The sequence below is a fragment of the Hippoglossus hippoglossus genome, chromosome 4, assembly GCF_009819705.1.
Source record: "Hippoglossus hippoglossus isolate fHipHip1 chromosome 4, fHipHip1.pri, whole genome shotgun sequence".
In the NCBI taxonomy this organism is placed as follows: Eukaryota; Metazoa; Chordata; class Actinopteri; order Pleuronectiformes; family Pleuronectidae; genus Hippoglossus; species Hippoglossus hippoglossus.
Window position 1 is genome coordinate 27,997,641 of NC_047154.1, and position 25,000 is coordinate 28,022,640.

The following is a 25,000-nucleotide window of genomic DNA, read 5'->3' on the forward strand; positions in this document are numbered from 1 at the left end:
ATGACAACAGATGTTTGGTCAAATGCTGGTAAAACCTGGTGCATTCTGGGAATAAACAGAAGTTTTCAAACATTCTTCTGATAAAGAATCAGTTGTTTTCATAATAAATCATCAGAACTATTAACTGTCGTTTATATGAATACATAATGTGATGTGTTCACAGAGAATCAATTTTTCCTAAAGAGAAACTTGAGGCCCCTGAAGGCCCCTGAGGGCCCCTGAGGGCCCCTGAGGGCCCCTGAAGGCCCCGGTTGGGCCCTGAAGGCCCCTCAGGGCCCCTGAGGGCCCCTGAAGGCCCCTGAAGGCCCCGGTTGGGCCCTGAAGGCCCCTGAAGGCCCCTTCAGGGCCCCTGAAGGCCCCAGTTGGGCCCTGAAGGCCCCTGAGGGCCCCTGAAGGCCCCTGAAGGCCCCGGTTGGGCCCTGAAGGCCCCTGAAGGCCCCTGAGGGCCCCTGAGGGCCCCTGAAGGCCCCGGTTGGGCCCTGAAGGGGCCTTCAGGGGCCTTCAGGGCCCCTGGTTGGGCCCTGCTGGCCCTGTTGGGCCCTACAGTATGACACAGGTGGACGAGGGTTTGGCTCGGAGCATGCTCATGAAGTTCAGGTTGAACTGGGCGGGGTTAAAGTCCTGGGGGTCGGACACAGAGTTCTGCTGGACGTCCCGGTTCTTCTCCCTGGAGGTGACGCGGTACTGAGCCTTGACGTTCCTCAGAGGGTTGTAGTCCAGACCGATGTCGTCTGGGCAGTGAAACACTTCTCTGATGACGGCGCCCTGCTGAGACAACGCCACGAAGCCGTTCCTGAAGGTCACCATCCTGACCACCGGGGAGTAGACGTACTGGACGTACAGCAGGTTTCCTGAAGAAGAAGAAGAACTTCACTCAAATCCAGACTCAGCTCAGAGAAACTTGATCAGAGGTGAAACCAGGAGCTGATTTATATTCTGTCAACTCAGTGACATCATAGATTATATACGTGAGGCCCTTAAATCAACAACGCTGTGATAATGGCGACTACGCTGCCCCTAGTGTTCATGTTTCTGAAGACATGCACCAAATGGATAAATGAAGAAACCACGATGGACTCATCATGGAACTTGCTGAGTTTAAAGTGTTTCTGCTGCCGTACAGAACCTGGAGCTGGACCACAAGCTGTCCTGGTCCCTCAGGGCCACGTACAGTTTACACACCGCTCACACTCCATGACAGGGCCTCTGAGCTGAGAGGGGCCCCTGAGCTGAGAGGGGCCCCTGAGCTGAGAGGGGCCCCTGAGAACAGCTGATCCCTTCAGTCCACCCCCTTTGATTCTATAATCTGCAATGTACAGACTCCATTTCAGTTTGATTTGATTCATGGTCCGTTTAGTCTGGGGCCCACATAGTCTCACACGTCTATGACACAACATGACACATCTGACAAGTGTCCAATCACCAGCTTACCTGTTTGAACGTCCCACACTTTGACGGTTCTGTCCTGAGAACCGGTGAAGACGAAGTGGTCGCTCTCGGAGAACGCAGCAGAGAGGACGCCCTCGAAGAGAAAACCCTGAACACCAGAGGAGGGTTAATAATCACATCATCATCACTGTAACACGTGTAAACATGTAATAAACTGTTTATAACACAGGAACATCGAACGTTTTCTCTCATGAAGCAACACACGGACATAAAAAGATGATTAATGACAATAGCCTGTAAAATAGAATATGTCTGTAAAGGAAAAGTTCAAATAAATGTCTGTATTTGTTGTTATAGCTACATTATAATCTGTTATAAACTGTTTACATGTTTATATACAGATTATATTTGATTAATAAAGGGAGTTTAAAAAGATCTTTGATGTAATTTCTCTGTATTTAGTCTGAAGTTAATATTTAGAATGTCAGATGACCTGTCTGACCTTGTACTCCATGGTGTGGTCCAGGGTCAGCGGGGTCAGGGCCCACAGCCTCTGCACGGCGTCCTCGGAGCCCACCAGGGCGTGAGTCCCCCAGTTACTGCCCATCACGCAGGTCACTCTGCTGCGGTGAGGCTCCAGAGCGGAGCCGGCGCCGCTGCTGAGGTCGTGGAGCCTCACCTCCCCGCAGCTCGTCCCGTACAGCAGCCTGCGGTCGGACAGCAGCGCCATGGAGGACAGCGGGCCGTGGAGGAGGGACAGGGGGAACCTGTGCAGGGGACCCTCCACCGTGGGGACGCTGTCTCTGGCAGAGATCTCGAACAGACAAACCGAGTCCTCGTAGGCCACCGCCACGTGCTTCTCGTGGGCGCTGACGGCCACGCACAGCACCCTGCAGAGGCTCTCTGGAGGAGGGATGCACAGGGTCTCCTGGGGCAGAGCCAGCGGGTAGATGAGGACGGTGCCGGAGGTCAGACCGCACAGGAGCAGACGCTTCTGCTGAGCCAACTCCAGACAGCAAACCTGAGCAGAGACGGACAGACGCTCGGACAGAGAACCTGCAAACAGAGTTTAACATATTAACCAGTTCATCTCTTTATGTCACTTTCTGTCTGTAAAGGAACGCTGGTGAAAAGGGAAATCGTGTCAGACTCTTTTGTCCTGGATCTCATTCACATCCTGTAATAAAACATCTGGAAGATAAAGTTTGAGGTTTACTTTGTGTGGAGGGAAAGTTTCAGAACCACCGCAGCACATGTTCTAACATGTTCTATGTGTGATGATGACACACGATGAGAAGTGACCATGGGACAGACTTTAGTGAACAGTGGGATTTCTGTGTATCTGACGTTACTGAACATGTTTGTTAACGACTTCTTCTTCTCTTCTTTTTCACTGTTACGTGACTTTATTAACACGGAGCATTAAAGGAGACTGATTCTGTTCATGTTCTATATTAACTGGTGTTAAAACTGGAAATGTTTTCATGCTGTAATGTTCAGAATCACTTTCCTCGGACTGTCCTGCGCTGAAGCTCCTCTTTTCAGCCTCTGTCTCAAACTCTTTTAGCTCCTGTCTCTTTAAGCCCCTCCTCCTGATAAAGGGGCGTGTCACACTAGTGGCTGGGCTTATTATTATAACTGGAACATTGTGATGTCACTGTCTGACCTGTGCTGTTGTTCCAGCTCATCACTTCTCTCTGACTCGACTGTCGGACGAAGAAAACTCGATCAGCATCTCTGGTGATGGCGACGTGGGCGGAGCCTGACGGGATGTGGGCGGCAGGTTTGTGCCGGGTGTCGTATTTCAGGTTCCACAGGTGAACGGAGGCAGCGGCGGCCGAGGCTGAAACCACAGAACCTTTGCAGAACACCACAGAAGTTACGGGAGCATCAGATCCACACAGAGAGTCCAGCAACGCACCGGTGGTCACCGACCAGATCTGCAGAGACACGATTCAAACGAGGGTTTAAACCTGGTTCTGTTGTTGACTTAACTCAGAGATTCTATAACACAGCGTTTACTCTTTATTTAGCGTGTGACCTCTGACCCGTATGAGCTGGTCAGCAGCTCCTGAGGCGAGCAGGCGACCGTCTGAGGAGACGCAGGCGGACAGAACCTCGTCATCGTGTTGGAGCTCGAGGACTTTGTCCACAGAGTCTCTGTCGATGTTAAAGAGGCTCAGAGTTCGTTCAGCGGCTGCAGAGAAACAGACGAACACGGTAAAGAAGGTTTACATGAACATTCCAGAATTCTGAAAATAAAACATAAAAAAACTACAGTGTTCATTTGTTGTGATTTGAAGAACGATCACACGCTGTCCAACCTGCGATCAGAAGTTTCTCATCTTCAGTAACACAAAGTAAAGAAGGAACCAGAGGGAACTCGACAGCCGAGTGTTTTCCAGTCCTGGAAATCTGCAAACAGGAGGAAAAATATATAATAACATAATAAACATCACAACCTGGATAAATATTCAGATTTTACAATAACAATTTTAACTTTTGACAGATCTGATCATTTTCACCAAGCAGAAACTTCTTTAAACCATATATTCACATTCAGAGGCTCCTGTAAAAAAGTCTGTATGTGTTTAGTTTGTTTAAGTTTTTCACTTTGAAATTACACATGAATTCTCATAAGAATGTCAAATATTTTTAGATCTTTGTTTACACAGGAAACTGTTTGAAAAATGGAAAGTTGAAGTTCGATCTCTGCACATCAAGGACAAATATTTATTCAGGTTGAGATGTGTGCACGTTTGTGGTGTGTGCACGTGAGTTGGTGAGTAGTTTAGAACACACAACTGTGAAAACCTAAGATTACAGTTGTGAGTCAGATCTTTCATCTGAAGATCATGTGATACATGTTTTTTAATATGTTGAACTGAAAGTCCCTAAAGAAAACTCCGGACCTGCAGAGGTCTGAGGGACATTAACTGTCCAACCTGACGTACCTGGTGCAGGACGCCTTCTCTCGTGGCCACAAACACTTTCCCACGTTTTGGTGAAACAACAGTTTTCACCAGACTCAAACGTGTCAGAGAGTTTTCCAGCTGCGTCTCCACAGCGTCGTGCAGAGGATGAAATATTCTGACCAGACCCGAGTCCGTCAGAGAAAATACAGATTCCTCCAGAACTCCCAGAACCACCGAGCCGTCCTCCCCGCTGCTGCTGAAGAGCTCCGCCCCTTCCTGCGTCCACACCTTCACCTGGAGAAACGAGGACAGGTGCAAATCTGATGTGAACTCAGACACAACCCAGAGTCGGTGGAAACAGTGGAGAACAGTAGCCTGTTACCTGTGTGCAGCTGTAAACATAGATCAGCTGGCTCTGTTCGGACAGGTGGAGGTGTACCGACGAAGGGGAGGAGTCAACAGGCACCGCCTCCTGGATGCAGAGCAGCTGCTGGCCTTTCATCAGGCTCCACCTACTCAGAGAGCCGTCAGCGGCCAATGACAGGCAGCAAGATGAGCTGTCAATCACCTTAACGGACAAGACAGCGCCTGCACACAGAGATTATCGTCATCGTCATCATCATCATCATCATCATCATCGTCATCGTCATCGTCATCACTAATCATCGTTATTTAAAGTGACCAGACTGACCGCTGTGTCCCAGCAGAGTGTGAAGCAGCTGCTGGTCACTGAGGCGCCACACCATCACCACGCCATCATCCAGACCCAACACCAGAAGCTCCGCCTCCACACTGACGTCCAGACAGAGGACACCTGCAGACACGAGGACAAGTCAACCTGCTGCAGCGGAGACATCAGAACAACCTGAGAACAAGATTCTACTTCATGTCTGACCTCCCTGCAGCCCGCTCAGTGTGTGCTGCAGCGCCCCCCCTGGCTGCTGCAGGAAACTGCACTTCGGGATGAGGGTGGGCTCGGGACACGTCAGTAACCACTCCTCGCACTGACTGCACAGCCGGCCAATCACAGAGGGGAAGCTCGGGGCCAAGGAGCAGAGTCTGGCCAACAGCTCGGTGAAGAACAGAGACATGTCTGCGAGAGGTTTTACAAAGTTAGAGTTTCACCTCGTCAAGTTTTATTAAGTTCATGTTTCATAATGAACAGAACGTTGTCTCTAAAGGCTCTCACCCCCACAAACATAAAACACTGAGAGACAACGTTTGTTCAGATTCTGTGAGATAACGAACCCATGTGACTGTCCAGGAAGTCCATGGTGGGTTTGATGAGGACCAGAGCGTCTCGGATCAGTCTGGTCTCGGTGCAGTCTATGTGCTGGGAGCTCTGGTCCAGGTCGTGGATGACGCTGGGGACCCCACACACTCTGCTCTTACAGTACAGCCACTCAGCGTTGCCTGGAAACGACGACACATGAACCACGAAACCACGAAGAGACTTGGTTCATAGTTTAATGGACAGATAAAGAGATTCTTTCTTCTCAGAATAACTCGCTTCATCTTTTCTACGATCTCCTGTTTCAGGTGTGTGGTGATAGTGGGCAGAGTTTTAACGTTACTCTGAGCTTCTTACCGATGACTTCCTGTTGTAGCTCCTCCCACAGGCCAGCGTGCAGCAGGTGATAGGGCAGCTCCTGGAGCTTCCTGACGTTAGCCAATCCTGGAGCGAACCACAGCGGCTGGGGAGGGACCTGTGACATCACAGGAAGTTTCAACAACATCAACAACAACCAGCAGAGTCACACTGGAACATGTTGCTGTGGTTTTCACTTCCTGTTTCTCATGTTTGATTATTGGTTTAATATAAAAACTTGAAATTTGTTTCAAATTGTTTGAATGAGTTTGTCCTGTGAGACGCCGCTCGCTGCTGCCGCTCGGTGCTGCCGCTCGCTGCTGCCGCTCGCTGCTGCCGCTTCAGCTCTGTCTGTTGATTGTCAGATGCTGATGTGGAGACACTGAAACTTTTATGTTCTCGTCCTCCTCGGACGATGTGCTGTTACCTTTCTGTCGGAGAGCAGCAGCGACAGACCCGGCAACGTCGCCAGCTTCAGTTTCCCTGACCACCGACCCTGAAAGTACTCTGCCAGGATCCTGTGGCTCCGCCCCCGACGCTCTGACATCAGATAGCGAGATGAAATCGCCTCCGACAGGCGCCTGAAGTAGACAAACATCATGGCTGTGAGTCGTATTAAATCTGATCTCATGTGATGGCTCGTCACGTTCTCGCTGTACCTGTTGTTGAAAGTAAGAGTGGCAACTCCGCCCGTCCACCGCTCCTCCAGCTGGTCCTCGAGGTCCCGTCTGAGTCGGGCCCACAGGAGGGGGGGCAACCGGATCAACGAGGGGGTCGGAGGGAGTGAGTATCTGTGCACCTCACCGATGACATCATCATCCAGGGACAGGACGTCGCGCAGCTCAGCCTCCAGTAGCCCCTCCCTGTGGAGACATGAGGCGACGGTGATCAGCTGATCATCAGGTGATCAGCATTTGTATGTATTGTTCTAATACGTAATATTTATGTATACATATGTAAGTGTGATGACCTTCGTGGTGCTGTTGCCTCACCTGGCCAGAGCGAGGTATCCTAAGGCTCCACCCACCAGCTCCTTCCCATGTGTCTCCTCCAGCATCAGGAAGAGCTGTGACATCATTTCCTGTGTGCTGGCGCTCAGGTGCATCTCTGTGAGCGGCGTGAAGGAAGACCAGCGTTTGGCGGCAGACAGGATCAGTCTGAGGTGGAGCGGACAGCCGGTGGACTCGAAGCTCTGCAGCACAGCGTCGCTCTGCTCCGGGGTCAAAGTTCGCTGGTGCGCTCGCAGGTTCGACTCCACCATCTGTTTCCCTTCGTTACGAGACAAACGCTCCACCTCAAAGAAGCTCCCCAAAGACTCCACCTTCAGCCGCATGTTAGCAAACGCCTCGCTGCTGGTATCCATGGAAACCACCAGGTGGATGTTGGGCGGGAGGTGGATGGGCAGCCAGCAGAGTCTGTGAGCCTGATGCTGGTCTGACAGCTGATCCACGGCATCCAGGACGAGGAACAAAGTGTTCCCCTGCTGGGAGACCTGAGCGAGGATGTTCCTGAAGAACCTGAGCAGCTCCAGGTGAGTGCCGGCAATCAGCGGCGAGGGCGGAGACAGGCCACACGCCAGACACACCTGGAGGCAGACGCTGCAGAGGACATGGTCGATGTCTGGTCTCTGAGGATGGCGAGCTGACAGCAGCCTGATCACCATCACTGATCCGGCCTTCAGGACTCTCTGCATCTCCTGCGCCAGTTTGCAGAGCAGAGCCGTCTTCCCCATCCCAGCAGCCCCGTGGACGACCAGAGGGCCGTGGCGGACATTGGTGGACTCCCACATGGCAACGGAAAGCTTACCCAGAAGTCCCTCTCTACCAATGAGACCCCTGCACAGCTCCTCACTCCTGGCAACATGTTGTCCAACCTCTTCAACCATCCAGTCTGACGTTTCCTCCTCCTCCTCGATGCTTCCCCACATCTTCCTACGTCTCCCCTCGGCTGGAGAGTCGACTGCCGCTGTGATGCGAGACTTCATCTGTGACACAAACTGCTCGCACACGCTGTCCAGGTACTGAGCGTGCTCTTTGCGTTTGGGGTCGACACTGCCCTTGCTCAGCTCCACACAGTGCAGGTTGAGGATCTTCTTAGACGAGATGTAGAGGCGAGACTTGAGGTCGGTGAGTAGTCCCTGAGCTTCTGCGTCTAGCAGCCCGTCGGCGGTCAAGTCCATGTACTTGGCGAGACGTTTGGGGCCGTCCCTCACCCGCTGCCGGGGTACCTCTCGGACAAAGAGCAGGGCTGACGGTTTCCTGTTGTCGTTCCACAGACCCTGCTGGAACTCTCGCTCTGTGACTGTGGAGCAGAAGGAGAAGACACTCAGACCTGAGCTAAGACAACGTGGACGCTCTGACGGACACGTCTCTGACCTGATGTGAAGAACTGTTGTTTCTGCTCAGCTGTGATGTCACCGGCAGCCTCAGCGGCGGTGGCGGCAGATCGTAGGAGCTGCAACAGTTGATTCTCTGTGAAACGCCAGGAAAGGACGCTGTTGTCGTGCTGAGGCCTACTCTCAGGTCGAAGGTCGCTGTAGTGTGGGAAGTGCGCCGCGATTGGCCGGAGGACGTAGGCGGGCGGGACAGCATTGCTGTCTTTTAGGAACCACTGACTCAGCTGTTTGACGCCTACAGGGTTTTTGGAAAGTTTGGACAAAAGAACCTCGAAGTGTTTCTCTGGGACGAGGCGAGGAAGAGCTCGGTGGCCGTACCGGCTCCCCAGCAGGGCCTTTGGAGCCGGGAAACAAAGGGATGAAAACAAAGAGAAAAACTGATAATTACAGATGAAATCATTCTACAGAAGGTTTTACTTTTACTTCAAGTCAAACTGAGACGTGTTAAAAACATGTAACATATGCAACTGTGGGAATTTAAGTGTTTTTAACCTTCACACTGATTTTATTTTAATTTGTTCTCTGGAGAGGAAACTTGTGATTTTCAGATTTCACAACGAGTAGAAGTTTTCTGTTTTTCCTTCATCATAGCAGTAATAAAACTGCATGGACTCAGTGATCGGAAGCAAAAATAAATCTGTTATAAATTAGATAAATAAATGAGATCTAATCATAGAGGTTTATAATAAATGTGACATTCAAAATGTTGTGATGATAAAATGGTTAAAGTATTTATCGTCATTTTAAAAGACTCACGATGAAATCTGGACCAGCTGAGATCCTCTGGCAGCTCTGGATCTCCTGCAGGAAGATCTCACAGGAGTCGTGGTCTCCAGAGGAAACGTTACGAATCCCCCAACGCAGATCCACCACCTGACGACAACGACAAGCTTTTACAAACTGATCATTTGGTTCATCACTGGTTCTAAAGGTAGAGAGGCCGCCGACCTCCAGCACCAGGCCCAGACTGCGACAGAACGCCAGGACCTCTGGGTAAGCTCTCTCCAGCAGCGCCTTCCTCTCACTGCTCATATCTGACAGAGAAGAAGAGGAGAGGTCGACGTAAACGTTCATCATACGGCAACAAAGTTTGCAAGTGACAAAAGAAACGTTCACATTACAAACGTAAAGTTACGTGAAATGGTTTGTGTGTCGTGAATTTTCCTCATCATTCACCACATGAAGCCATTATAACTTTTATCTACATGTTATTTTTCTATTTTTAGAAGTTTTCATTTTCCACAATAAAAAGTTAGCGAAAATCATATAAAGTTTTTATAAAGAAATTATAAAGAGTGAATCATTTGATGATTTATAGATCAGTTATTAGTCATTAATAAGATATTATAATTATAAACTGATTATTGACGGTTACAGGAAGTACAAACACTTATTTATGCAAAGAGTCTGAGAGTCACACGGGAGGAAGATGATCCACAACATGGAAACACAAACGTTCGTGGTTTATAACTGATTTATTCAAATGAATAAAGTCATTATTTACAGCTAATTAACGCTTCATGAATAAAGTCTTATCAGAACAAGATGAATCTGACCTGTGACCGTGGAGCTGACGAACACTCGGATCATGTTGGATCTGTTCTCCATCCTCTGTCCTCTGTCCGTCTGTCCTCTCAGGACGTCCTGCGGGTTGACGTCTGGATGCTCGGCCATCGTCTTCATTCTTACTCCACTGTCTTCGTCTTCGTCTTCTTCTTGTTCTGTGGGATTCTCTCGCCCTCGGCTGCTTGTCAGTCTCCTCTGAGACTCGACTCCAGGACGACCAGGTCCCTCCTGAACCTGCTCGTGCACACAGGGCCGCTGCTACACATCCAGGTGCCCTGGGCATAACTGCTTTGTGAAGCCCCCCACAAAAAAAACATTTGTGTTAATATTTATTTGTATAAATATTTTCTTAGAAAAACACAAGAGAATAGTCACACAGATATATATCCAAAGAAATGTCACAAAACTTAGCAAAGAGAGCAGATATTGAACTATAGAACACGCAAAACAGCTACACACGTATATAATTAAATATATTTTAATTATCAATGTTGCTGCTGTTGTTAAAATTAAGATATATAAATAAATAGGCCTACAAATAATACACACACACACACACACACACACACCTGCTCATGTGTTTACTGAGCAGGGCCGGTGGGAGGGCTTGGGCCCCGGGGTGATGAAGGACGATAATGAACAAAACAAAGTTACAGTCGAACCTGCTGCACCTGAACCTTTTACACAGACTCTTTCAAACCTCAGGACAGAAAACGTGAAACTATTCACTGACAGATTCATTTTAAAAATCAGTTACTGAGTTCATGAAATCAAATCAAAACACGTGACATCTGTTCACTTGTGTCCGTCCTGGGAGACGGATCCTCACGTGTCTCTGAGGTTTCTACCTTCTTTACCTGTTAAAGGTTTTAGTAGTTTGACTCTTGAGGGTTAAGGACAGAGGACGTCTCACCTTGTTGAAGACCATGAGACAAACTGGGATTTGTGAATATGGGATAAATACAAATAAAATGTGATTGAATTTGATTGAAAATAAATGACGGATCCAGACTTGACTTAATATGATGGAGTAATAAAAATAAATCTGTGATTAGAAGAACAAAGTCATAATATTAAGAGAATAAAGTTCTGAATTGTCATTAATACGCAGTCGTTAGGACAGTTGATCATATTCAGATAAATAAATCAGAGCCTGAGGATGAGATTCTGTAATGGAAGAAACAGTTTGGAGTAAACAATACACCTGCTTTGTTTTGCTCTTCATGTAACAAAGATTTTCATCTGTTATCTCTGGACTCATCCTCAATCATCCTAAAATGGAAAAAGTATATCGTATATAAAAGTATATAAAAGTACTTTCCACACAGTATTTTAAACAGTTTCTATAAAACACATGTTACGATCAGTGACTTTAATGTTTCTGAAAGATGCTGAGGGACGTGGATCTCAGGAGGTTTGGTTTAAACTTTGACTGCGACGGATTATTTCTCTGTGAGCTGATTTTTATATAAACAAAGTGAAAAGTCTAAAAACTAACATGAAATATGTTTAGAACAGTTAAAGAGAAACGTGGACCAAGTGTTTTCTGATCACGTCTCCTGACGACCTGTTGTTCTGCACTTTTACCTTCAGGCTGTTTTTTTACAGCTGAGTTGTTGATGTGTATTTCTCTGAGGATGTTACATCATGAGGTGCAGCGGGAAAACAGCTTGAACCTGCAGAGAGTCAGCTGAACATCCAGAGTCAGAGCTGCAGCTCCTTAGTGTGAGGAGTCAGAGCTGCAGCTCCTTAGTGTGAAGAGAGAGAGCTGCAGCTCCTTAGTGTGAGGAGTCAGAGCTGTGAGGAGACAGAGCTGCAGCTCCTTAGTGTGAGGAGTCAGAGCTGCAGCTCCTTAGTGTGAAGAGAGAGAGCTGCAGCTCCTTAGTGTGAGGAGTCAGAGCTGCAGCTCCTTAGTGTGGAGAGAGAGCTGCAGCTCCTTAGTGTGAGGAGTCAGAGCTGCAGCTCCTTAGTGTGAAGAGAGAGAGCTGCAGCTCCTTAGTGTGAGGAGTCAGAGCTGCAGCTCCTTAGTGTGAGGAGACAGAGCTGCAGCTCCTTAGTGTGAGGAGTCAGAGCTGCAGCTCCTTAGTGTGAGGAGTCAGAGCTGCAGCTCCTTAGTGTGAAGAGAGAGAGCTGCAGCTCCTTAGTGTGAGGAGTCAGAGCTGCAGCTCCTTAGTGTGAGGAGACAGAGCTGCAGCTCCAGTGTGAGGAGTCAGAGCTGCAGCTCCTTAGTGTGAAGAGAGAGAGCTGCAGCTCCAGTGTGAGGAGTCAGAGCTGCAGCTCCTTAGTGTGAGGAGACAGAGCTGCAGCTCCAGTGTGAGGAGTCAGAGCTGCAGCTCCTTAGTGTGAGGAGTCAGAGCTGTGAGGAGACAGAGCTGCAGCTCCTTAGTGTGAAGAGAGAGAGCTGCAGCTCCTTAGTGTGAGGAGTCAGAGCTGCAGCTCCTTAGTGTGAGGAGACAGAGCTGCAGCTCCAGTGTGAGGAGTCAGAGCTGCAGCTTAGTGTGAGGAGTCAGAGCTGTGAGGAGACAGAGCTGCAGCTCCTTAGTGTGAGGAGTCAGAGCTGTGAGGAGACAGAGCTGCAGCTCCTTAGTGTGAGGAGTCAGAGCTGCAGCTCCTTAGTGTGAGGAGTCAGAGCTGCAGCTCCTTAGTGTGAGGAGACAGAGCTGCAGCTCCAGTGTGAGGAGTCAGAGCTGCAGCTTAGTGTGAGGAGTCAGAGCTGTGAGGAGACAGAGCTGCAGCTCCTTAGTGTGAGGAGTCAGAGCTGTGAGGAGACAGAGCTGCAGCTCCTTAGTGTGAGGAGTCAGAGCTGCAGCTCCTTAGTGTGAGGAGTCAGAGCTGCAGCTCCTTAGTGTGAGGAGACAGAGCTGCAGCTCCAGTGTGAGGAGTCAGAGCTGCAGCTTAGTGTGAGGAGTCAGAGCTGTGAGGAGACAGAGCTGCAGCTCCTTAGTGTGAGGAGACACCTGAGTCAAGTGAAAGTGCCTTATATACATGTAGAACAATAATTCACTGACTCTCACCAGAGGGGGAGCTGTTGAGTATATCCTCTTCTCTTTCCTCTTTCACCCCCCCCCCCTCCAATCTTACCCTGGTAACCTCCAACCTTCTTCCTTTCCTCAACCATCTCATCACCAGTTCCCTGTCCACTGGCTGTTTGCCTGACTCTCTGAAGAACTGGGTCTGGACGTTTGTCTTCACGTGAACATCTCTGATCGACGCAGTCACAACATCAGAAATCTCAGAATAGTAACATATTCATTTTGCTGCTTGTTTACAGTGTGATGTCATTTCCTGATGATACTTCTATGACGTCATGTGATGGGGAGTCATTGCACAAAATCTAGATGATGTTTTTGTTGACCTTGACCTTTGACTCGACTACACCAGCGTTCAGGCCCCAGGTTTAAAACATGTGACCTCTACTGTCCTATCACAGAGTACATCTGTGTTTCCATGTGACGTCAAGTAATCAGACACAGAAAATCACCTCAAATCATTTTATTCAACTTGTTTTTTCCATGTTGGGAAACATTTTACTTTTTTTTCTAGAAAACCTCAGTCCGTTGTTCTCTGTGGGGGCGGAGCCAGCTGCTGTGATTGGTCAGCATGGACACGGCGTGCCGGCGTTCTGCTCTAACGTCAGTCCTTTGCTCAGCAGGAACGCTTCCTGTTTGGGTTCCCGCCCGAGGAACTTCCTCAGCATCTCTGCGGCGTCCTCAGAGCCGCCGGGCCGCAGGATGAACTTCCTGTAGTCCATACCCACCTGGAGGACCAATCAGGGGACAGTCAGTTACATGCATTAATGAGATGTCAACCAATCAGGCTGCAGACACAGTGATCCAGGTTATTCATTAAACATGGCGTCAACAGGAAACAGAAAAAAAACTCGATATGAAAATGTTTTACAATGAACATTATCCGTGTTTCGTTTTTTTTACTTTTCCAGTTTCCTGATCTCTGACCTTTGGGTTCATGATGCCTTCCTGTTTGAAGCGAGCGTGGAACATGTCCATGGAGAACACCTCGCTCCACAGGTAACCGTAGTACTGAGCATCGTAGCCGCCGGCCAAGTGTCCGAAGGTCGCCGGCATGTTGGTTCCTGTAGGACACAGAGGGAAGGTCAGAGGGGGGGAGGCAGTCTGCAGGTATCGTCATGGAAACGGGTCCAAGTTCAAAGCACCTCGACAGCCCCTCCTTCTGTTCAAACTGAGCACTACAGCTCAGAACTAACCAAGTGATATTTCAGTTTCATTTTTTTCTTATTTTATATCTGTATCTATATATAATCGCTTTCTCATTTTAAACTGAACAGTGGTGTAGTTCCTCACTGAGCCACCAGGGGAAGTCATTTTCTGTCTGGACTGTTCAGAGAAGAGCTGCAACCTGAACAACTGGTGAAACATTAAAGTGACCTGGTGACGCAGGAATTCCCAGAAGCTCCTGACAGAGGCGTGCGTACTCCTCCGCAGGGTCGAGTCCCATCCTGGTGTGAAGAGACTGATCCACTTTCGCCAAGACGATCTGCCGCAGGTTAAACAGACCTGCAGAGTCCCAGGGGACGGAGACAGAGACCAAGCAAATGATTCCACTCTCCAACTTACACTGATTAAAGGGCAGTACTTCTGATACTGTAGTATCACATGTGTATCCTCTGTGGTAGTAGTATCACATGTGTATCCTCTGTGGTAGTAGTATCACATGTGTATTATCTGTGGTAGTAGTATCACATGTGTATCCTCTGTGGTAGTAGTATCACATGTGTATCCTCTGTGGTAGTAGTATCACATGTGTATTATCTGTGGTGGTAGTATCACATGTGTATCCTCTGTGGTAGTAGTATCACATGTGTATCATCTGTGGTAGTAGTATCACATGTGTATTATCTGTGGTAGTAGTATCACATGTGTATCCTCTGTGGTAGTAGTATCACATGTGTATTATCTGTGGTGGTAGTATCACATGTGTATTATCTGTGGTGGTAGTATCACATGTGTATCCTCTGTGGTAGTAGTATCACATGTGTATCCTCTGTGGTGGTAGTATCACATGTGTATTATCTGTGGTAGTAGTATCACATGTGTATCATCTGTGGTAGTAGTATCACATGTGTATCATCTGTGGTAGTAGTATCACATGTGTATTATCTGTGGTAGTAGTATCACATGTGTATTATCTGTGGTAGTAGTATCACATGTGTATTATCTGTGGTAGTAGTATCACATGTGTATCCTCTGTGGTAGTAGTATCACATGTGTATCCTCTGTGGTAGTAGTATCACATGTGTATCCTCTGTGGTAGTAGTATCACATGTGTATCCTCTGTGGTAGTAGTATCACATGTGTATCATCTGTGGTGGTAGTATCACATGTGTATCATCTGTGGTAGTAGTATCACATGTGTATTATCTGTGGTAGTAGTATTATCTGTGGTAGTAGTATCACATGTGTATTATCTGTGGTAGTAGTATCACATGTGTATTATCTGTGGTAGTAGTATCACATGTGTATTATCTGTGGTAGTAGTATTATCTGTGGTAGTAGTATCACATGTGTATCATCTGTGGTAGTAGTATCACATGTGTATCATCTGTGGTAGTAGTATCACATGTGTATTATCTGTGGTAGTAGTATCACATGTGTATTATCTGTGGTAGTAGTATCACATGTGTATTATCTGTGGTAGTAGTATCACATGTGTATTATCTGTGGTAGTAGTATCACATGTGTATTATCTGTGGTAGTAGTATCACATGTGTATTATCTGTGGTAGTAGTATCACATGTGTATTATCTGTGGTAGTAGTATCACATGTGTATTATCTGTGGTAGTAGTATCACATGTGTATTATCTGTGGTGGTAGTATCACATGTGTATTATCTGTGGTAGTAGTATCACATGTGTATCATCTGTGGTAGTAGTATCACATGTGTATTATCTGTGGTAGTAGTATCACATGTGTATCCTCTGTGGTAGTAGTATCACATGTGTATTATCTGTGGTAGTAGTATCACATGTGTATCCTCTGTGGTAGTAGTATCACATGTGTATCCTCTGTGGTAGTAGTATCACATGTGTATTATCTGTGGTGGTAGTATCACATGTGTATCCTCTGTGGTAGTAGTATCACATGTGTATCATCTGTGGTAGTAGTATCACATGTGTATTATCTGTGGTAGTAGTATCACATGTGTATCCTCTGTGGTAGTAGTATCACATGTGTATTATCTGTGGTGGTAGTATCACATGTGTATTATCTGTGGTGGTAGTATCACATGTGTATCCTCTGTGGTAGTAGTATCACATGTGTATCCTCTGTGGTGGTAGTATCACATGTGTATTATCTGTGGTAGTAGTATCACATGTGTATCATCTGTGGTAGTAGTATCACATGTGTATCATCTGTGGTAGTAGTATCACATGTGTATTATCTGTGGTAGTAGTATCACATGTGTATTATCTGTGGTAGTAGTATCACATGTGTATTATCTGTGGTAGTAGTATCACATGTGTATCCTCTGTGGTAGTAGTATCACATGTGTATTATCTGTGGTAGTAGTATCACATGTGTATTATCTGTGGTAGTAGTATCACATGTGTATCCTCTGTGGTGGTAGTATCACATGTGTATTATCTGTGGTAGTAGTATCACATGTGTATTATCTGTGGTAGTAGTATCACATGTGTATTATCTGTGGTAGTAGTATCACATGTGTATCCTCTGTGGTAGTAGTATCACATGTGTATCCTCTGTGGTAGTAGTATCACATGTGTATCATCTGTGGTGGTAGTATCACATGTGTATCATCTGTGGTAGTAGTATCACATGTGTATTATCTGTGGTAGTAGTATTATCTGTGGTAGTAGTATCACATGTGTATTATCTGTGGTAGTAGTATCACATGTGTATTATCTGTGGTAGTAGTATCACATGTGTATTATCTGTGGTAGTAGTATCACATGTGTATTATCTGTGGTAGTAGTATTATCTGTGGTAGTAGTATCACATGTGTATCATCTGTGGTAGTAGTATCACATGTGTATCATCTGTGGTAGTAGTATCACATGTGTATTATCTGTGGTAGTAGTATCACATGTGTATTATCTGTGGTAGTAGTATCACATGTGTATTATCTGTGGTAGTAGTATCACATGTGTATTATCTGTGGTAGTAGTATCACATGTGTATTATCTGTGGTAGTAGTATCACATGTGTATTATCTGTGGTAGTAGTATCACATGTGTATTATCTGTGGTAGTAGTATCACATGTGTATTATCTGTGGTAGTAGTATCACATGTGTATTATCTGTGGTAGTAGTATCACATGTGTATTATCTGTGGTAGTAGTATCACATGTGTATTATCTGTGGTGGTAGTATCACATGTGTATTATCTGTGGTAGTAGTATCACATGTGTATCATCTGTGGTAGTAGTATCACATGTGTATTATCTGTGGTAGTAGTATCACATGTGTATTATCTGTGGTAGTAGTATCACATGTGTATTATCTGTGGTAGTAGTATCACATGTGTATCATCTGTGGTGGTAGTATCACATGTGTATCATCTGTGGTAGTAGTATTATCTGTGGTAGTAGTATCACATGTGTATTATCTGTGGTAGTAGTATCACATGTGTATTATCTGTGGTAGTAGTATCACATGTGTATTATCTGTGGTAGTAGTATTATCTGTGGTAGTAGTATCACATGTGTATCATCTGTGGTAGTAGTATCACATGTGTATTATCTGTGGTAGTAGTATCACATGTGTATCCTCTGTGGTAGTAGTATCACATGTGTATTATCTGTGGTGGTAGTATCACATGTGTATCCTCTGTGGTAGTAGTATCACATGTGTATCCTCTGTGGTAGTAGTATCACATGTGTATTATCTGTGGTGGTAGTATCACATGTGTATTATCTGTGGTAGTAGTATCACATGTGTATCATCTGTGGTAGTAGTATCACATGTGTATTATCTGTGGTAGTAGTATCACATGTGTATTATCTGTGGTAGTAGTATCACATGTGTATTATCTGTGGTAGTAGTATCACATGTGTATTATCTGTGGTAGTAGTATCACATGTGTATTATCTGTGGTAGTAGTATCACATGTGTATCATCTGTGGTGGTAGTATCACATGTGTATCATCTGTGGTAGTAGTATCACATGTGTATTATCTGTGGTAGTAGTATTATCTGTGGTAGTAGTATCACATGTGTATTATCTGTGGTAGTAGTATCACATGTGTATTATCTGTGGTAGTAGTATCACATGTGTATTATCTGTGGTAGTAGTATTATCTGTGGTAGTAGTATCACATGTGTATCATCTGTGGTAGTAGTATCACATGTGTATTATCTGTGGTAGTAGTATCACATGTGTATTATCTGTGGTAGTAGTATCACATGTGTATTATCTGTGGTAGTAGTATCACATGTGTATTATCTGTGGTGGTAGTATCACATGTGTATTATCTGTGGTAGTAGTATCACATGTGCAGTACTGGTGGAAGTACAGTACGTACCGGTGTTGGCGAGCCGGGACTTGATGAGTTTGTCCAGCAGCTCCTCTGGGATGCCGCTGCCCGTCTTGTAATGTTTCGACATCCTCTGCAGAGGCTCCTTCTCCCAAACCCAGTTTTCCAACATCTGAGAAGGAGCCTCCACAAAGTCTCGCTCCACATGAGTCCCGCTGAAGATGGCGTAGTCCGCCTGCACACGCACACGCACACGCACGCACACGCACACGCACGCTTAAGAAAAATTCTGTAGCTACACGTTTAACATTCTCCTCACAGCTCCGCCTCCATATTGACTGACCTCAGCGCACAGTTGGTGCATGACATGGCCGAACTCGTGGAAGTACGTCTCCACCTCGTCGTGCTGCAGGAGGGCTGGAGCATCGGACGTCGGCTTGCTGAAGTTAGCCACCATGGCCGCCACCGACATCTGGCGCCTGGCGTCGGGCAGCAGGCAGCCGGGCTGGAGGCCGAAGCAGGCGGCGTGGCCGTACTTCCCCTCCCTGCACAGGAGGAGACACACATTTGCTTCAGATTGTTTCTCAGAAACAGAATATTTCACAATATTTCTCTTTTCTGCCGCAGTGGGATTTGAACTGGTTGTTACTGTGTGTTTATGAAGATGACCTGGGGTGGAGGTCCAGGTAGAACTGTCCCACCGTCCGTCCACTGCCACGGTCTTTCACGCTGTACAGAGTGACGTCAGGATGCCAGACGGCGGCTCCGTCCACCAGCTCGAAGGACAAACCCAGCAGCTCCTGGTAGATGTCCAGCAGCCCTCGAGTCACCACCTCCATGGGAAAGTACTCCTTCAACAGGTTCTGATCCACAGCGTACTGTTTCTCCTCCACCTGGACGAGGGAGAGGAGGGAGAAAGGAAATCGATTAGAAAGAGCAGGAGGAGGAAAAAGAGGAGCAGATTGACACGTCTCGCTGTGGAGGAAGAACTTTCCTCTGCTGCAGCGTCAACGTCTCCATCTGAGCTGCTCTTTGTAAGTCGGGCAGCTACAGATTCAATCCAGCTCTTACCTGGGTCATGAAGTAGCGTGTCCCAGGCGTGTAGCTCTCACCTGGGTCATGAAGTAGCGTGTCCCAGGCGTGTAGCTCTCACCTGGGTCATGAAGTAGCGCGTGTCCCAGGCGTGTAGCTCTCCTTTAAAAGGCAGGCCCCGTTTCTGACACTCCTTCTCCTTCAGTTTGAGGATGACCTCCCGCTCTTCCTCGCCCAGAGGCTTCAGTTTACAGGCCAGTTCCTCTGAAAGACAACGGAGTGAGAGAAGTCAGTCAATGTAAAGCAGTGATTAAATAGGTACATCCACTAGGGGGCAGACTGGGGCCAGAGCCTTGCTGAACAAACACAATCTCCTCCTCGTTAACTTAAACAACGTAAACAGAAACCAGGGAGACGCTCAAGGACGTTAAAACATTGTAAGATATCGTTCTCTTGCTGCTACTGTTGTGATTTAAACTGCTGCTAACCGATACCGCCTCCTGCAGGTCAGAAGCGGAATTTATTAAATCCAGTGTTTATTAAAAACTTAACTTTGGTATAATTTAGTTGCAGAAGATAAAATGGAAGTTGGTCAGGTGACCACAACCATAAGGGTCAGGATCTGGCTACGCTGTGTAAACATTCACACCCACCTCCTCTGCGATTGGTCAGTTGCGGAGGATCACATTTCTCTCAGTACCTTTACATTTGTTACACTACCATTGAGGTCGACTGTCTGAGAACGAGCGTTGTTAACGACTGTAAACACTTGATCTGTGACGTGATTGGACAACGTGTCTTAGAAACAAACTGCTGATGACTGCTGATTCGGCTTCGCTGCAGCGCTCACAATGGAAGAGCTGCCTGATGCGATCACATGATTAAAGGAGTAGCTCTCACAACAGAGCTGTGTCATGTGACCAAGCCTTCGTGTTTCAGAACAAATGCAGAGTCCGTGAAGAAATAAACGACCGAGCACAAAGTGAAATGATGGTCGTTCTTCTATCGTCACATGATTTATGACGTCTCTCACGACACGCGTCCTCAGCGGTTGGTCCGACTCACCCAGGAAGCCGGCCACCTTCTTTCCAGACTTGGCCATGTTCATCTCCAGGACAAAGTCGGCGTGTGTGCTAAAGCCGAGCAGAGAACATTTCTGAGCCCGAAGCTCCACCAGCTCCTTCAGGATCGCAGAGTTCTCCTGAGAAGACACAGAACATGAAGTCAAGAACCAGAACTGTGGTTCTGTTTATGTCCAGTTTTAGGATCCATGATTCTACAGGAGAACAGACCTGTTATTATGTCACCTGAAGGCCACCGTAGGTTCTACTCAGCAAGATATAGATTTATAATTATATTTTAACTGTTCATTAATCAGTCAAAATTATTATTGTCTGTTTAACATCTGTAATATGACTGATTAAAAATTATCACTATTCTTGAAACGTTGTTTTTTGTCCGGTCGTTCTTCTCTCTCTGATGTTTGTTCAAGTGTTTCTGATCAGTTTGGTTTGAATCAGTTATTGATGATATGAAAACAGGCTGAGACGTGATGATTGACACTGACTCATGATTGATTGAGAGCGTGTAGGGGCGGGACCTTGATACCACGGCTCCACCCCCCCGGTCACTACTGAACTGACTGACTGCAAAAGACGTCATAACCACGAGACAGGCTTCATGTTGTACAGTGGGAGGAAGTGGAGATGTGTCGTCCATCTATATTTACAGTCTGTGGTCCTGCTACTATTTGTATATAATTATTAATAATGAATGTATTTCAACATTTATTGATCTATGTCTGTTGGTTTTATTTTAGTCTCCATCCAGACTGATTTAGTTGAAACATCTAAACACCAGAGTCAGACGTCCTGTCGATTCTCGTCTCACCTCTTTGCAGCGGGAGTTGAACGCCTCCTCCAGCTTCCTGCGGCTTTCTGGGATGAAGCATTTCTTCATGGTGGGGAAGTAATGAGGATACTTCAGAGTGACCTTCAGTTTGTCTCCATCGCTCTCCAGCGAGCTGAGGAAGTCCTCGGGCAGGCCGCCTGAAACCAGCAGATCTTAGTACCTTTATGGAGGAAGAGCAGGTGTGACCGACTGAAAGCTCCGCAGAGCAGCACTCACCCAGCTCGTCTCTGGTGAAGGACAGACTGGTGGTGTCCTCGTTCAGGTTCTTGTTGAAATCTATACACAGGTTGCTCAGCTTCTTCTTGATGGTTTTGATCTCCTACAGCAGAGGAAGAGGAGGAGGAAGAGGAGCAGAACAAAATTAGACTCAAAGGTCAGACCCAGAGATCAGGTTTTCAGGTCTGATGATGAAATATTAGCTGTCTCAGATATGAGGTGGACGTCACCAGTCGTCTCACCTCCTGTGTCTCCGTGGGCAGGTGGAGGCCGTTCCTCTTCCCCAGTTTGATCAGTCGCTCCATGTAGCGCTTCGATTCCGCAGTGAGGCTTCCGGCATCGACCTTCTTCTGCACACACAAAAAGACACTACATTCAGCTCTGGCTCAGCAGGTGTGTTGTGTTACACAAGAGTTTAATAATGTTTCGGTTTTTAGAAGTATTAAATAGATGAGTTATTTGTTTTTCCATGGATCATTGATTTGTACGAAAATATTAAATAATCCAGTTTTTTTGAACATCAGGACTCTGGCACCTGTTTTGCTGAATCTAGAGTTAATCTGTTACATCTACTTTACAGTGAGTTTACGTTCGTCCTATCTGTTGCAATCCCTCATCCTGCCTGTTGGTGGCACTATTTCAGGTTCTCTTCTGAAGTGAATTAAACATCTGCTTGTTCTGTCTCAGTCTTTTTCATCCTCACAGACCTGGTTCACGTTTGTGTCTGTAGTTCTGTCTCTTCTACTCATTCTAACTCTCAGAGGAGGATTATCTTCTGAAGAGGTGAAGAACCGGGTCTTTTATTTTGGCAACATCATTTCCTGTCTGCAGGTTACCTGGTGAAACGTGAGATCTGAACAGAGGACGCCTGACGGACCTTTCAATGAATTCTTTCATCTACACTACCATGCATCTGCCTGCTGATTGGTCGGCCGTGCGTCCGTTAGCTCACCTCCAGAGCGACGATCCTCAAGTACACGTCCTCCCTCATGCTCATCTCCACGTCGAACTCTGACAGGCGTTTGTCGGCCTCGGTGCTCGCCGCTCGGACCTCCTTACACGACGACACGTGCTGCGGGAAATCCAACATGTTCCTCTGGACTGAGAAGCAGGGGCGGGGTCACATGTGGAGGGGGCGGGGTCAGTTAGAACAGAAACGTCACTGATGGATTTCTTCATTCAAGAATAAACAGGTGACGACAACTGAAAACATGATTATGATTATTCTGGATTAATCTACTGATTTATTTTGTATTAACATCAATACATTTTTTAATAAAAACATTATTTGAATTGATGATTGATTTTCATCGACAGTGTAGTGGATTATCTTCAAAATGGAAAACATGTAAAGATTGACATCTTTTTTGCATCGTTTATTCTGAAAAATTTAAGTTTTCATGTCGACAAACAAAAGCTCTTTTCCACCGAGGAAGTTCCAGTTCCTCATCTGGAACCAGTTCCTCATCTGGAACCAGTTCCTCATCTGGAACCAGTTCTTCATCTGGAACCAGTTCCTCATCTGGAACCAGTTCTTCATCTGGAACCAGTTCCTCATCTGGAACCAGTTCTTCATCTGGAACCAGTTCCTCATCTGGAACCAGTTCCTCATCTGGAACCAGTTCTTCATCTGGAATCAGTTCCTCATCTGGAACCAGTCCCTCATCTGGAACCAGTCCCTCATCTGGAACCAGTTCTTTGTGTTTCCACAGCTCTCAGTCAGAAGAACTGGTTCCAGAGCGACACCAACTCGTTTCTGGTCTAGAAGTAAGAACTGAGTACATGAGGCTGGGGGCGGAGTTTTCGTGACCATCAACCCAACCACAAGTCCATTTACTATATCGTAAATTTAATCTACATGTGAATTTCAATTTGAGCTGACGCTAATGAATTAATAATAAAATATATGATCTACTAAGTTGGATTTGTATTGTATCTTGCTTTCATCTATCTATTTGACGTCTTGTTGCAGCACCGGAGGGAAACTGTGTTTTCAGGTGTTTTTGTGTGAACAAAGACTCAGAGTTCATTGTGGCGGCAGCAGCTGGTTCAGCTGCTTTCTCTACAAACTGCTGATGAGTCTCTACCTCCACACACTGAGGATTCTGCTGACTGGGCTTCACCGCAGCGCTCACAATGGACGACCTGCCTGAGTCCCGTGACCTCTTCACATCAGGCTCGTCCTCCATAACGGAACGAGCTGCAGAACAATATCTGGCGCATCAATTAAAATGAGTCTGTGACTTTATTTCAGCTGCCGTTAGAAGCTTTGACTGCTTGATTCAGTTTTAATGCCGGTCAGGACACATATTTTACAAGTGACCTGAAGGAAAAGTCAAACAGGTCGACTTGGCTTCACTTAGAGTAGAAGGCTAAGCCACAGGAAGTGAGATCAGCGAGGACTTTAACGTCAAGTCCATGTCAGGAGATCTTCTTGCTGTTTAGTCACGTGTTCACGTAGACGACCACATGTGTCGTGAGAGTAAATGTTTACATACTTGTCATAGACGATGCATTACTGGAGCATTCCATTAGAGGGCGCAGACTAGAACTCAGACAGAATACAACATCCATGTTTACATTGTATAATAAAAAACACGTGAATACTGGAGATGACGTAATGCCCCTACACCGCCCTCTACTGTTCATCTGCTAATTGCATATTGCGGACGTGGAGCATTCATTTCTGATTACGTGCAGAACCGATGCATAAAACAGATGTTACTCTACTCAACGCAGCCATGATGCACGTGCAGTTAAAAGAAAATATATTTACGGCCTTACGCTGCTTTATATTTATTTTGTATCATTTTAAATATATTTATTGCCTATTTATTCTATTGTGTAATTTCACTTGCTCTCTTGTCTTGTGAGAGAGAATCACATCAACTGTCAATCCAGTCGACTAAAATAACAAATATCAAATTATCTTATACTTTGTTTTACGCATTTCTAATTTTCTGGTTCTCATTTATGAAGCAGTTTTTCTTCCTCCAATGTGATAAGAAGTTTTCGTTATATTATTATTTTGTCACAAATAGAAATATGATATATTTTGGGTTGAATCTCAGTGTAAACTGCTTCTCTGAGTGAACGTTTAACAGAGAAATCTCTTAATACAAACTCTATAATAATAAAAGCATTTTGAATCTGTCAGTGAGGAAAACAATCAGATTTAAAGACCAACATGAGACAACTTGTGGAAGAATCTCTGTGGACACGTACCGGTGTACTCGACCTCCACGTCGGCGAGGGCCTTCAACGTGTTCTCGAAGGAGACGCTGCCGAGGTCCAGTGCCCCGACGCGGTCGTACACCCTCATGGTGTTGGAGACGAGCTCGTCAGAGAGCTGCTGGATCTGCTCTGGGCTCAGGTCCCATCGCAGCCGGTTCTCAGAGCAGACCAGCACCGGGCTTTCAAACACCACCTCACCTGAGACGAGACAGGACAGGTGAGGACAGGGGAGGACAGAGGAGGACACTATGGGACCCGATCGTCACTGTGATATGAACAT

General features: G+C 46.3%; 2 protein-coding genes across 3 annotated transcripts in view; both read right to left on the reverse strand.

Moving 5' to 3' along the window:
- Positions 1–518: 518 nt before the first annotated feature.
- On the reverse strand, positions 519–9,970 carry nwd1 (NACHT and WD repeat domain containing 1). The gene is given in 19 exon segments (XM_034583726.1): positions 519–851; positions 1,432–1,537; positions 1,892–2,445; positions 3,056–3,329; positions 3,438–3,586; positions 3,714–3,804; positions 4,344–4,598; positions 4,687–4,892; positions 4,996–5,118; positions 5,200–5,397; positions 5,553–5,717; positions 5,893–6,010; positions 6,320–6,473; positions 6,552–6,755; positions 6,885–8,262; positions 8,265–8,622; positions 9,044–9,160; positions 9,236–9,321; positions 9,844–9,970. Coding segments are annotated over 19 exon segments (4,974 nt in total). The 3' UTR covers positions 519–540.
- A 3,360-nt stretch (positions 9,971–13,330) lies between these two features.
- The window catches only part of thop1 (thimet oligopeptidase 1), a 12,770-nt gene continuing 1,100 nt past the window's right edge, over positions 13,331–25,000 (reverse strand). Inside the window, exons 2-14 of one of the 2 annotated variants that reach the window (XM_034582979.1) lie at positions 24,712–24,918; positions 22,439–22,587; positions 21,729–21,836; positions 21,487–21,589; positions 21,250–21,407; positions 20,425–20,560; positions 19,481–19,623; positions 18,997–19,220; positions 18,671–18,872; positions 18,376–18,562; positions 14,260–14,388; positions 13,810–13,946; positions 13,331–13,610 (exon numbers count right to left, since the gene is read on the reverse strand). In XM_034582979.1, the coding sequence (XP_034438870.1) occupies positions 13,449–13,610; positions 13,810–13,946; positions 14,260–14,388; positions 18,376–18,562; positions 18,671–18,872; positions 18,997–19,220; positions 19,481–19,623; positions 20,425–20,560; positions 21,250–21,407; positions 21,487–21,589; positions 21,729–21,836; positions 22,439–22,587; positions 24,712–24,918 (2,045 nt within the window). In that variant the 3' untranslated portion in view covers positions 13,331–13,448. Of the gene's footprint in view, positions 13,611–13,809; positions 13,947–14,077; positions 14,200–14,230; positions 14,389–18,375; positions 18,563–18,670; positions 18,873–18,996; positions 19,221–19,480; positions 19,624–20,424; positions 20,561–21,249; positions 21,408–21,486; positions 21,590–21,728; positions 21,837–22,438; positions 22,588–24,711; positions 24,919–25,000 lie in introns of those variants that run through there. The other variant, XM_034582980.1, reaches the window with a different exon arrangement.